General features: G+C 33.6%; 1 protein-coding gene across 1 annotated transcript; it reads right to left on the minus strand.

The window, feature by feature from the left end:
• Positions 1 to 13,992: 13,992 nt before the first annotated feature.
• LOC115964790 lies at positions 13,993 to 14,681 on the minus strand. Its single transcript, XM_031084041.1, has 2 exons — positions 14,403 to 14,681; positions 13,993 to 14,211 (listed from the first exon to the last, which is right to left on the minus strand). The coding sequence occupies exons 1-2, from the start codon at positions 14,679 to 14,681 to the stop codon at positions 13,993 to 13,995; spliced, it is 498 nt and encodes a 165-aa protein (XP_030939901.1).
• Positions 14,682 to 15,067: the final 386 nt, after the last annotated feature.

A 15,067-nucleotide genomic window follows, 5' to 3' on the forward strand; every position in this document is an offset into this window, starting at 1 on the left:
TTAGTAAGATATTCAAAGAGTTCTAACACCAAATTTCTTAAAAAAAAGTTTTACTGCGTTATTTTAGACTTTCATGTAAGCTAAAAGAAAGGAAAAAAAAAAAAAAAAAAAAAGGATTCTTTCTTTTTTGAGAGAGAGAGAGAGAGTTGTCTTTTCTTTTGTTGACAGTTTAGAGCTATATATAGGGTTTAGTTTAGTTAGAGTTCAACACGACGGTATAAGGTTGTTTCGTTGATAGTGATGGAAGCGTGGACTAGATTTGCAGGCGAATATGCTGTTCCTATCTTACAAAGAATATTTCAATTGCATTATGTTCGTATATATTAAGGTAGGTTGTGTTTCTTGTAGTGCTTGCTTTGCTTCTATTTGTTGAAAGGGTTGGACTTTGGGAAAATAATGCGGGAATTATGGGATTGTTTTGTTTTGTGAGTCAAAACTTTCTACTAGGTTGCTATATATATGGTTTCTTGTATTGTTTTCTTCAGTCAGACAACTTCAAGGTCTTAAGAATCTAAAGATTTTCTCATCACTTTGTGGGATTTTCTACATTATAATAATGGAATACAATATATGTTTGTGTTCATTTTGGCCCCCATAAAAAACAATGCTAAGTTCATCTAAAAATAAAAAAAACAATGCTAACATTCATTCAGCCAAAACAAAAAGCAAGATCCATTCAACCAACACAACAATGCAAGTGATGTCAAACAATTAAAGAAAGAGAAAAAAAAAAAAAAAATTCAAGATTTTGATTTTTCAAGGCTTTTAGTACATTGACTATCTCTCTTTCTTTCTCATGGCCGGCATCATCCAGCCAGGTGGGTGAGATCAATGTTTGCGCCACATACAAGTGAGGATGGTCATATGTGATATGACCAACCTGACTTGTCAAAAATATATATATATATATATATATATATATATATAATTAGTTTTAAATTAATCTGTTTTATCCACCTTATAAAACGTTATTGAATACCTTGACTTAAAAATCTCAATAATTTTTGTTTAATAAAAATAAAGTAATACTGTATTTACAACATTTTTATAGTAATTTCATAATATATCTTCAGTGGCAAGTTATTACTGATTTTAAACTTGACGACCCATTGCTAACATTATTTTTTTTTATCCCTCAATAATAACCTTTTACCTATGATTTTTTATGAAAATGTTGTGGATGTAGTATTTCTCACAAAAATAATTTTGACCCTCAAACATAATCCTTAATACTTTATATAAAACTATAATAGCCTAAATCACAACAATAAAATTAGCCTAGATAACAAAAAAATAACTCAAACAATAACAAAATTAAGCCATATAACAACAAATAATTAAAATATTCAACAAAAGACCCATTCAAAAACAAAAAATAAAAATCCATAATCATTTAGATTCGTAACTCGTTCAACCAATTTCATAAAAATAATCTCTAATTTTATTTTTCCTAAAAAAAGAAGAAGCGATACCATCAGAGATATTGCGGCTGTGAATTCTCCATGGCAGCACCAGTAGCTCTGCTCTCGTTGGCTTAATTGGCAAGCACAATAGTTTTGCTCTTCTCGGCGACTTGACTCACAGTTGCAGTAGATATCATCCGTTGCTTTCTCTCTCTTCATTTTTCTCTTCTTCTCACTTTATTACTTTTATCTCAACATTCTTAATTCTCACTTGATCTCTCATCAGTCCCTTTTTTTTTTTTTTTTTTTTTTTATTAATAGAATGAAATTACAAAACTTAATATATTTGCAGGGCGGAGGGGGGGGGGGTGGGAATATATTCAACTTCTTTTTTTAATTAGATTTGTATATTTGGTAAAGCGGTCACTACTCACTAGGTGGGATTTAGGATATCAAACGAGAGGAACTCATATATTACATACAATACAAAATTAAAGTAAAATTAAGATGGTTCACTCTAATTTCGTGCTAAGTACCTTGTATTAGGCTATAAAGTTTAAATCCACTCTAAGCCAATTTGAAATTATTTTCATATTATTTAAAAGTACTTCTAGTTAATATTATTTTCTGGAAAACTAGTTGTTTATTTTCAATAGATTTTCATAATGAATGAATTTAAATAAATTTTTTGAAAAAGATAATAAACATTAATAAAACTTATTATATTGCAATAACAAAAAAGACTTCCATTTTACAGTTTTATTTTTGAGTAGTTAAAAGATCAATTGAAGTGTAATATATATATATATATATATATACTGTTTATTTATAAAAAAACATGAACTCTATATTTGAAATATTTTTCTTAACAATTAATAATTTTTTATTATTAATTTCAATCTTTCTTTATACTTACATGTTTGTGTTGAAATTAAATAACGTCTCCTTTTTTTAATCGTTTATCTTTGTTTTTGTTTATTTATTTATTTATTCTTTAATTAATTATATATATATATATATATATTAAAAATTAATTATTAATCCAATTTTTAGGACATATGTGATTCAATGTTAGGAACATATGTCACTATTTTATGTAATTGGCTAATCCTTTGACAAAATACACTTTACTTGTAATTTGGTAGATCTAAGATGTGTTTAATATTTTAAGAAACAAGGTTTCAAGTTCAAGTGTTAAAATCATGCAAGTCTGTCCAAGAATCAAGTGAGAAAGTTCTGTTCATTAAAGCTCGACAGCTAGCATGTATTGAAGTTTGAAAAACTATGAAGCCCGAAATTCAACAGCTATCTCGATAGATACCCTATTTGTCGAGAATTATGAAGTTCAATTTTTCAAGCTAATTTTCATCCAATCCTTGAATATATGTTTGGGTTTTCTTTTTTCACAACCCTAAACATATATAAGGATTATTTTAAGGGCCGTAAAAGGTGACAAAAGTTGCACAAGAGCACAATTCCACAAGTGTGAAGAATAGTGTGACCAGAAACCTAGTTTGCCCTAGCTCTTGAAGAAGTTGTTGTGTTTGTGCACCATAGGGTTTTGTGACCAAGCAACTTCATGATCTTCATCGTATGATGAACTGAAAAACTTTGTAGCTAACATCCTTCTCAAGTTGGTGATCAAGTCGCATACTGGGATCCGCATAATTGGTTAGTCATGTACTGGGAGCCGTGCATTGGAAATGAGAGATTGTCATTACAGAACAAGTCCAATTGAGTATTGGGATAAGGGTTCAACTCTAGATTAGTATAAAGTACTGGGATTCCTTTATTTGTAACCGCTTATTATAATAATAGTAGATTCTCGGGAATGGTGATCTTAAAATCACCTGGTGGAGTTTTTACTGTGTAGGTTTTCCTCATTCGTAAACAAATCACCGTGTCAATTTATTTTCCGCTGCATACTTTAGTTAATTGGTGATTTGTTTGTGCTGCCATGTACAATTGCATGTTAATTTGATTAATTAATAAACTTGGCTAATTAATCAAGTAATTCATCATAAGGAGTCAATACGTTTTTGGCCTATCAAGTGGAATCAAAGCAGGCACACTGTTATTAGGGTTAATTTTTGCTGTGTGATCCATTAACCCCTATTTGTCATGGATAGAGGATAGTCACTTATTATACCTCATTTATTTGATGGCACTAACTATGCATACTAGAAAGTACGCATGAGAGCTTTCTTGTAATCTTTAGATGAGAAAGTGTGGCAAACTGTGGAGATAGGCTAGATCAAGCCTACGGAAGTGCCGGCCGATTGGGATGATGCTAAGATCAAGGCAACAAACTTCAATAGCAGGGCATTGAATGCTCTATTCAGTGCAGTCTCAAATGAGGAGTTCAAGAAGATATCCTCCACTAAAACTCCTAAGGAAGCATGAACCATCCTCCAGACAACCTATGAAGCAACCAAGGCTGTCAAGGATTCAAAGTTTCAAAAGCTCACTACCAGCTTTGAAGAGATCGAGATGGAAGAGGATGAGTCGTTCGATGAGTTCTATGCCAAGCTCAAGGACATAGTGAACTCAGCGTTTAATCTTAAGGAAACCATTCCTAAAGCTAAGATTGTGAGAAAGGTGCTTAAATCTCTACCCGAGAGATTCCATGCCAAGATCACCGTGATTGAGGAGTCAAAGGATATTGACAAATTCCTTTGATAGAGTTGGTTGGCAATCTGTAGACCTATGAGTTGGGTTTGACAAGGATAGGGAAATCAAGCAAGAGCAAGAGCATGACTTTGAAAGTCAAGAGCAGTGACACTAATAAGTCTTCAAACGAAGAAGATTCTAAGATGAAGTCCTACATCACCAGGCAATTTAAGAAGTTCATGAAGAATACCAATGCAAAGGGCTTCGACAAGGACCATAGATAGTTGAGTTCTTCTTAATCTAAGAGCCAAGACAAAGGAAAAAAGGATGCTAAGGATGGCGGTTAGTACACTGTTCCCTCAGGACCAAAGTGCTTTGGGTGTCAAGGTTTTGGTCATATGAAACAAGAGTGCCCTACTTATCTCAAGACCATTGGGAAGAGCAAGGCACTTGCTGCTACCTTGAGTAACACCGAGCCTGAGGATGACTCCGATAATGAGGATGATGGAATCCTAAATGCCTTCACTGCCACTGTAAATCCTACTGAGGAAATTGTTGAAAATGTGGATGAAGAAGAGGAATTGGTGGAGTCTAAGTTTGAGAAGATGGATGAACAAGATGACATCCGCATAACCTATGCAAAGTTATACAAGGTCTCAAAAAAGCACGAGAACTTGTATAGGTTGGCCGCCAAGAAGCTTAGTGATGTGGAGCTTAAGTGAGAAGAAATCTCTACAAAGTTTGATGAAGCCAATCAAACTATTGGAGCACTAAGATTTGAGAATAATTTCTTCGTTGAGAATACCAAAAAGCTTGAGGTAGAACTGTTCCAAGTTAGAGCTCAATTGGAAAGGACTTCAAGTGTTAAGCTCGATGAGATGCTTAGTCTTCAGAAATCTGCTTTTGAATGAACCGGTTTAGGGTATGATTTCTCTTCTCCTAGTATTGATTCTACTAGTAGTACTGTTTGAGGGATGTATTGAGAATTTCATGTATCTTTTTCTTTTCTCTATATTTTAGATACATTGTTCATGTACTTTAGATCCTGTAATCACTTTGTGATAGCAAACCTTGTACTTGTTGATATATATACATTTGAGGTTGTTATAAGGTTGAAATTTTATCAACCATCTTGTTGGTTTTATTCCGTGCCAAATTTGCTTATACTTTAGCAATTAGTAACCCTGTATTTAGGTGGAAATCATGTAAGGGTAGTGTGTGAGAGAATGTGAAGAAATGCTCAAGATTGTGCAAAGAAGTAGGGACTCGCGATTGGATCTCGCTGGTGGCTCACGACTTGCAAGCCGCTAGAAGTTGCACACGTACCAAGCATGCCAAAAGTTGAAGCGTCATGCCAGCTGTTACACTACAGGACAAAAGCCCCAGGCTGGCCAAGCCGTTAGCTCGCGACTTGAACTCACGACTTAGTCCAGTCGCGAGGCCAAGTCGCTAGACCACCCTGTTTAGGAAACACTGACTCTTCGCATTCCTTTCTCACCCCACTATATATAGACCCTTATACCCACGAAATGTAAAGAGCTTCCAAAGAGAATTTTGAGAGAGAAACCCTAGAAAGAAACAAGATTGACTTATCTATAATCTTCACAAAGAGACTCTTCAAATTTCTTTACTCTCATCATCTCCATTGTTACATCCTTGAGAGGTTCATTACCAAAACTTTTTATTACCAAAACTTTTTCTCACCATACCCACATCTGTGAGAAGGTCATTTGGTGTTTGGGAAGTATTTAGGAAGGGACCAATTTCATATTGGTTGATGCTATGGTCAGTAGCGGAATCCGGTAAGCTAAAAAAGAAATAGGTTCGGCGCAACCTCGTTGGAGTAGGAGCTCAAAGGGCTTAGGTACACTAGATAGATTAGGCTTGGAAGGTCTTCTGTTGTTTATATATCCCAACTACATTCTTTAGTGGATTATTTACTGCTTGGAGGGCGGCAGAGAGGTTTTATGCCGAGGGTTTCAATTTCCTCTTCAATAACACATCATTGTGTTGTCCTTGTGTTTGCATCTCTCTTTCCTTAATCTTTGCCATTTAATTTCTATTGTGGATGTGATTTTATTTGGTTTAGATTGTTTATCAATTCTGTTTTAAACTTATATTCATATTCCGCACATTAATTGTTTGATATTAAGCTTGAATTGATAATTTGTTAATTGGGGTTCTAAACGTACATAGTGTTTTATACACTTAATTGAACGTTCATGTGTTTAATACTTCAAGAAACAAGGTTTCAAGTTCAAGTGTTAAAGTCATGCAAGTCTGTCCAAGAATCAAGTGAGAAAGTGTTGTTCATTAAAATTTGACAGCTAGCATCTATTGAGGTTTAAAAAGCTGTGAAACCCGAAACTTGACAGCTATCTCGATAGATACCCTATCTATCGAGGTTTATGAAGTTCAGTTTTTCAAGCTAATTTTCATCCAATCAGTAAATATATGTTTGGGCTTTATTTTCTCACAACCCTAAACATATATAAGGATTATTTTAAGGACCGTAAAAGGTTACACAAGTTGCACAAGAGCATAATTCCACAAGTGTGAAGAATAGTGTGACCGGAAACCTAGTTTGCCCTAGTTCTTGAAGAAACTGCTGTGTTTGTGCACCATAGGGTTTTGTGACCAAACAACTTCATAATCTTCATCGTGTGATGAACTGAAGAATTTTGAAGCCAACATCCTTTTCAAGTTGGTGATCAAGTCGCGTACTAGGATCCGCGCAATTAGTTAGTCACGTACTGGGAGCCGTGCATTGAAAATGAGAGATTGTCACTACAGAACAAGTCCAATTGGGTATTGGGGTAAGGGTTCAACTGCAGGTTGGTATAAGGTACTGAAATTCCTTTACTTGTAACTACTTGTTGTGATAATAGTGGATTCTTGAGAGTGGTGACCTTGAAATTACCCGATAGAGTTTTTCCCGTGTAGGTTTTCCCCATTCGTAAATAAATAACTGTGTCAATTTATTTTCCACTGCATACTTTAGTTAATTGGTGATTTGTTTGTGCTGTCACGTACAATTGCATATTAATTTGATTAATTAATAAATTTGACTAATTAATCAAATAATTCATCACAAGAGGTTAATATGTTTTTGGCCTATCACCAATGATAAACTTATGACCCTACGATTGAATCTGTGACCATTATACCACACACCCTTAATAGGTCAATGCTCGAAACAGTTTTGATAACTATATACAAATTAAGTATTTATAAATAAGTCACAAAGAAATATTATTATTTTTTCTATAAGAATGACATAGTCCAGGATCAGCAACTTGCCGCCTCAACCAACTGGTTGACAACAAAATTTAATAATATCAAGTATATCCAAATCTTAGTACTTACCCTTTTTTTAAATAACCACATTTTAAATCTCTCATTTAAAATTACTAATCTCTTTTAGCTATAATATATGTAAATCGTTTATTTAGTCTGCTGCTTTCTAGGACAATGACTAAAGTGTGTGTATATATATATTTGTTAATTGAAAATGCTAAGATCAAACCCTGAATGTGTACTCACCATAGAGTTGGAGATTCCATTAGACCAAAGGACATTGGCAATGACTACAAATGAATTTATGATTACACTTCAAGCACGAATGACAAGCTAGTTGTTGCTTTAAAGTTAGACATTTCAATAAATTATCGCTAACTTTTTAATAACAAACCATTAATATTTGAGTAATGCTAATGAAATAAAGAATCAAATAAAGAGAGAGAGATATAGGTTCCAATAAGCTCAATTGGTAAAGTCTCTGATGGTTGTATAAGAGATCTGGGGTTCAATTCTCGTCTACACCAAAAACTGATTGGTACCTTGGTTTGATGATAAAGAGCTATCATCAGGAGCGAACACTATAGATTAAAACTCTCTTCAAAAAAATAAATAAAGAGAGAGACGTTTGTATTTAAAAGAGGTTGGGTGCGTACGGATGTTGAAGATTAGTGGAATTACATTTCATATATATTAATAGGATTTTGTTAGTTGATGTTTTAACTTTTAAATACATTAGTTTAAGAAAATGATAAAGTTTAGCTACAAAACTAGTTATAACCTTATAGAAATGACCAAGTTTAGCTACAAAATTGGGCTACAACCTTACTTAATAAAAAAAAATTTGTTACATATTTTGAAAATCTAATTATTGAATTGCATGTTCTTTACGTTCTTAATATACATGTTAAATTTTGTATTAATCAGATATTATTTACTATATGATCTATAAACTTATATTTTATGCATAATTTTAGACTACAAAAACTTGCAATTTAAACAATTTATTGATGACATAGCTATTGATCTTTAATTTTCTAGAAACTTTGCAAGTATGGAGAATATAAAAAGAAGATGTAATCTAATGGTAGATTTGTCGAAATTCATCTCCAATAAAAAGATATTGAGTAAAATTGTAACGTAAAACTATAACCAATTTGTAGCCAAATTTTGTCATTTAGGAAATACTTTATAAAAAAAATTTATGAGAAAGAAATGACAAAATTTAGCTACAAAATTGGTTATAGCCTAAAATTATAACCTTACTCAATAAAATAAATATTACTACATATTTTGAAAATTTGATTATTGAGTTGCATGTTCTTTATGCTCTTAATATACATGACAAATTTTGTGTCAATCGGATATTACTTACTATCTGATCTCTAAGCTTATATTTTATGCATAATTTTAAATTACAAAAACTTATAATTTAACAATAGCGAAAATGCACTTTTGGTCCCTACATTTTGGGCCTATTCTCAATTTGGTCCCTAAATTGATTTATTTCCTAGGTTAATCACTGATTTTTAAAAATCGTTTTTAAAATAGTCCCTGCCGTCAACCCAGTGACAAAAAATGCTGAGGTGGCAAACGGAATGCATTGTTTGCTGATGTGGCTAATAAAAAAAAAATTTTAACATTTTTTAAATGCCATGTCAACATTTTCTAAATTAAAAAAAGCCGTGTCAATTTAATTAAAATAATAAAAATAATTTATATTTTTCAATTTCAATTTAATTCAAACTAATTTAAAAAAAAAAAAAAAAAAAAAAGCACAAACTTTTAAATCTAATTTTATTATTATTATTGCTTTCATTATTTTTTAGGAGGTAAGAACACAAGAACTTGTTCTTCATGTTCTTCCCGAATCCAAGAACAATGAAACCCAGAACAAGAGCATAATCAAACCCAAAACAATGCAAAATTTTATACAAAATCCCTATCCTCCATCGAAACCTCCAGAATATGAAAAAATCGTCAAACCCAAACCCACATTAGAAAACCAACCCAGAAAAATCATCAAACCTCCAACCCAGAACATGAACTTCATTCTTCATGTTTTTCTCCAAATCAAGACAAACCCAATTGACTAACCCACTCAAAATCAATCTCAGCACAAAAAATCCATACCCACAAACTAAAACCACCACCAACAACCAAAACAACCACCACAATCACCCACACCACCAACTACAAATCACCACCAAAAACCCACCGCCGATCAACCTAGTACCACCCACCGCCAAGAGTTAAACCTAAACTCAAACAAAACCCAAGGCCCATACTAAAACTCAAAACACCCAAACAAAATCCAAATTCCAAATCCAAAACCCAAACCATACGCCGCCACTGCCACCACCACTACCACCATCAACATCTAGAACAAAGAACCAAACCCCAAACCTAGATCTCAACCAAACGCCAAACCCATATCTCAACCAATCACCACCAAACCACCATCGAACCACCACCATTACCACCATTGAACCACCAAACTAGCCAACCAAATCACAAATCAATTCTTAAACCAACCCATGATTCACAACTCATTCAAACCCATGACCCACAACCCATTCAAACTCGATGCAATCACCAAAACAACATCACCAACCAACGAAACAACACCACCGACCACCAAAACAACACCACCGAAACTTTGAAACCAACCTCAGACTCAAAAGCCATTCAAACCAACAACCTGTTCAAACCCCAAACCTAGAGGTGTCTGAAAGAGGCCGTGGGGCCGTTTTGCGGTGGAGAGCCGAGACCCCTGGAAGAAGACCCATAAGTGGCTAGGCACCTTCGACACGACAGAGGAAGCCACTCTAGCCTACGATGAGGCCGCCCTCAGCCTTCGTGGTCCCAAAGCCAAGACTAACTTCGGCTTCATCCTCCCTCGCCAGCTAGTCTTCCTCCTCCGCCGGTGAGATCGGAGTACAAGGGCTACAAGATGGAGAACTTGGTGGTCATGACCACTCAGACTCAGCACAACACCAAAACCTCCTCGTCTCTAGAGAAAAGGCCCTTTCTTTTTTATTTGAATTGATTGGAACTCAATTTTTTAAACTGAAAAAGCTTTTTTTTTTTTCTTAATTAAATTAAATTAATGTTTATTTGTTTATTTATTTTAAAATTTTTAACCTGGATTTTTGTTTTAATTTTTTATTAATTTAAATCAGACGTGGCATTTCAAAAATGCTAAATAAGTTTTTTTAATAATATTTTAATATCCACGTCAACACCATGTCAGCAAGTAGGACACACTGTTTGCCACCTCAACATTTTCTGTCATTGGGTTGACGGCAGAGACTATTTTAAAAATGATTTTTAAAAATCAGGGACTGACCTAGGAGCTAAATCAATTTAGGGACCAAATTGAGAATAAGCCCAAAATGTAGGGACCAAAAGTGCATTTTCGCCTTTAACAATTTATTGATGACATAGATATTGATCTTTGATTTTCTAGAAATTTTGTAAGCATAAAGGATATAAAAAGAAGATATAATTCAATGATAGATTTGTCAAAATTCAATTACAATAAAAAGATATTGAGTAAGATAATAGCCTTAGACTACAACCAGTTTTGTAGTTAAACTTTGTCTAGGAAAGGAAATAAGTAATTAATTTTTTTTGATATCTTTTTATATTTCCTATAAAAATAGTATCCAAAAATTTTAAAAATGGTTTATTATCAAATATTCTAAGGACACCCATATAATATTTTGGTACTAGAAAGAAGTATTGTGAATGTGCAATAATTAAGCATTACAATTGGTCTCCTAATAACTTAATTATACTTATGGAGGAAAATAATTAATTTTTAGAGAGTATTTTTTATACTTTATAGGAAAATATAATTTGGAAAGGTTTAACCTCAAAACCATTTGGAGTTATGTTCCTTTAACTCATTATGTGTGATTGAAAATACCACTCATGAGTAATTTTAGTTACATAACTTCTTTATTAAGTTATTTAGACCTCGTTTGGTAAGGGTATTTAAACAACAAAAACTGTTGTTTAAATACTACAACACGTATTTTCACACATTTTTTCACCCACATGTATTTCCATAAAACTTAAATAATGTTACTAGAAATCTCTTACCAAACATATACAATCAATCTCAGCAAGGCGTGTATATAGGGCTCAAGAGCTAATTAAAAAAAATGGTAACCATTCCTGCTGAAGGTTAAAGTGAGGAGCCAACTATCATGCTCATGCTCAACTTGTGGAGTTTATCATCTCTGAATGGATGCCATACGTAGCCATGCTGTCAACACAAAACCAAATATTATTTTGACAAGGTCTTTCTCCAAACTCTTTTTTTTTTTTTTTTTTTTTAGGAAACCTTAGTGAAATTTATTTCATTTCCTGTTTGAAAAATATGAATTACATCATCAACAAACTGTGCATACTACCATGTCTTGGTTTGTTGCCTTCCCTTTTAGTGTAGATAACTTCAGCTTGGCGAAAGAAATGCAGCTGATGTAGAGTTCAAAAGATGAAATTTTCAAAATACAACCCCATCAGTATTCACCTTATACCATCCATTTTGAGGAGGAACCCATCTGACTGGAGATGAGTAATCGGGTTTGTGCAACGTTGGCTTGATATTCCTCTAGTAGCCTAGTTGATTTTTCATAAATTTCTGTAGCTGTTAGTTTTCTTTGGACATGAAGCACGGGTGCGTTTCGAGACTCGGGTACGGGTGCGGGACTCGGCAATTTTTGAAAAAGGTGGGTGCGGGTGCGGCGGGACTCGGCAATTAAAAAATTATCAAAAATATTTTTATTTATATTTTCTATTTATTTTTACTATTAAAATATTCTTAAAATTGCAACTCTTTGTCACGGGCCAACAGAGTAGCATTTGTGTTTTTTTTTTTTTTTTTTGAGAAGCCAACCCGGAAGACCAGGCAGGAAAGTAGCATTTGTGTTGGGTTGCTGTGGAGATGCCAAGATGGAGAGCAGAGACAGAGAGGCAGAGAGTGATTTAGTGAAGCCAAGCACACGCACACCGCAGAGAGCACAAAGAAGAGAGATGAGTGACGGAGTGAGAGAGAGTGTTTGAATCTTAGCCGTGTCGGAGCGAGTCGGCGAAAAAAAAAAGAAACCACGTGGCAGACGCGGCACCGACGCGCGGTCAGCAGCGTCCCTCCTGCATCGCCGCGTCGCACCGCGTCGGACGCGGGTGCGGCGCCTCTGGAGTTGCGTCCGTGCCATGTCTCACTTCATTCCAATTCTTTCGTATGCACCTCACAACCGTCAGTATTACAGCAAACATCTAATCATAAGTTGACACAGAATATCAGTAAACTCCCTACTTCCAGCTACTATAACTCCCGTGCCTTCTTGCATTGACACAGAACATGTAATGTAAGGTCGATTCTGGGCCTGAACTACACTCTTCACAAACTGGATCATCAGTGATCTTTCTAAATAATGAATAAATTCACTTTTGTGGGAAGGATATTTTGACATGCTTTCTAGTCGAAAATTATGATCTTATTTGGGATTTTAGCCACCCAAATTGGTATGAGCACCAAGGTTCACTACCTAAGCATTTAGATTTGTTCTCTTTGGAAATTTTGTTAATTGGTTTACGGATTTGATTATTGGGAAGAAAGATTTCAAGTAAGTTCTCTACAAGACCTTCGTTAGATAGAACTATTGTTTCTAATGCCAAATTTGAGGTAAACAAATTTGATGGAATAAATAATTTTGGCATTTGACAATACAAGTTATGGATATCTTGATCCAACAAGAGTTGGATATTGCTTTGAAAGACAAACCTAAAGAGATTTCAAATAAGGATGGGATAAGAATAATAGACAACTTGCAATAGCACTCATTTGTAATGGCAATTGGAATGATATTAACACCTATTTATTTTTTTCGCTCTATTTGTTTTAGTATTAATATTTTTTGGAAAATTGATCATTTTCTAAAGAACATTTTTTGGAAAATTATCTCATTTTTTGGTGTTTGCATAGTAACGACCTTGAAAATGGGCTTGAGAATGTTTTCTAGTATTTGGTATGTACAAACTTTTTATAACATTTCTTGTATAATTTAAAGCATGTATAATATAAAATTTACGTAAACCCAACTAATGTAACTAACATAAATAAATATAAAAACAAGTATGAATTTGGTTCTCAAGCTAAAATTTTCACAATATAATTCTCACACATATAAGCTCCATAAGTTCATAATTCAAAATACCCATTCTTCTCATTATTCAAAATAATCATAAGCTCCATCTCAAATAGTTCAAAATGCCATATAGGCTAAATAGTTAACTTGCAAAATAATCTAGAACAAATAGTTTGATAAATACCAAAATGCCAAATTGTCCAAATAGAAATTCCCAAGTTCTAATAAAAATGCACCTACATAATCAAAATTGGTTTAAATAGTTGTCAAAGAAGTTCTGTAGCCATTGTCTACGGAGCTTGTCATTTTTCAACATGAATGACCTTGCTTGTTTTTCATCCCCATTCAATGGTCAAATGCAAACGCAAACATATTTTCCTCAAACCCGTCCATCTTCATAACTTTTTCATAAAGATTACCAAAATTATCTAATTTTCAGAAATCTTTTCTATTGCAGAAGCAACCTTACCAAGTTGTGCAGACAAATCTTGGTAAATATAATCTTCAATCATAGTAGCATGACGTCATTTCCTATGAGACCTTGTTTCATTTGAGGCCACATGTGAGGGATCAACTTGCTTCTTTATAGATATATCATCAACATCAGCGTCAACAAGCGGAGGTGAGTCGTCCAATGCTTCTACACCTATATCACCAATTCCCTTAGAAAAACCTCCTGTAGCCATATCCTTACCAACAACCAAAGCCATCTCATCAAACATCTCAATTTTCTTGTTTAGAAACTGTGCATGATTAGGATGTACTTGTGTAAAGAAAGGAAAAGAAATAATTAAAAAAAAAAAAAAAAAAAAAAAAAGGAAAAGAGTCAAAAACTAATATGAGAGCAATAAGAATAGTGAAAAGATTTAAACTTTAAAATGATACAACCTAAAAATTTTCTACCTATAAAATATAGAAAATAAAAGTTTCTTACCGCAACTTCTTTGTCATACATTGTCCTATCACAAGTGATCATTTTCAAATCATCATTCCATCCACACCCGCTTTTCTTATTACGAAGTAATACAATTGTATTCCAATTGGTTTTGAGTGTTTTAAAGCAATGTTCCACTTGCTTTGGAGTACATTCAATCATAAATTTCTCAGTAATTGCTTTAGCTACTTTAGCATATAATGCATGTTTAAATATGTTGGAATACTTATTTCCATGAAGAGCCTCATTTGCAAGTATCTCAAGTAATAAATTTTGCATTGGTTGTTACCACTTGAGTTGGTCTAGGTGTCCTTGACCTTTTGAGTATCCTTTTTATTTCACATTGCAATTCTATTACAATGATATTCACAAGAAAAATTATTCAAAATGAAAGAAGAATATAAATAATATTCAATACAAAATATGAATTTGGGGTGTCCATGACAAACAAAAATAATTATAACATAGAAGTCTTGAAAATATGAAACCAAAAAAATCCATTACACAACCAACTAAGATAAAGAGTATGAAATCACTCATAGCATTACAATCCTTCAACATGTCACAAGAAATCATCCCGTTTTTGAACCCATTCTCTATTTTCTTCTTGGACTTCTCTTTGTGATTGTTGGACTCTTCTACTTACACTTTCATTTGCAAGTGGG

Source organism: Quercus lobata, chromosome 10 (genome assembly GCF_001633185.2).
Source record: "Quercus lobata isolate SW786 chromosome 10, ValleyOak3.0 Primary Assembly, whole genome shotgun sequence".
NCBI classification, from domain to species: domain Eukaryota; kingdom Viridiplantae; phylum Streptophyta; class Magnoliopsida; order Fagales; family Fagaceae; genus Quercus; species Quercus lobata.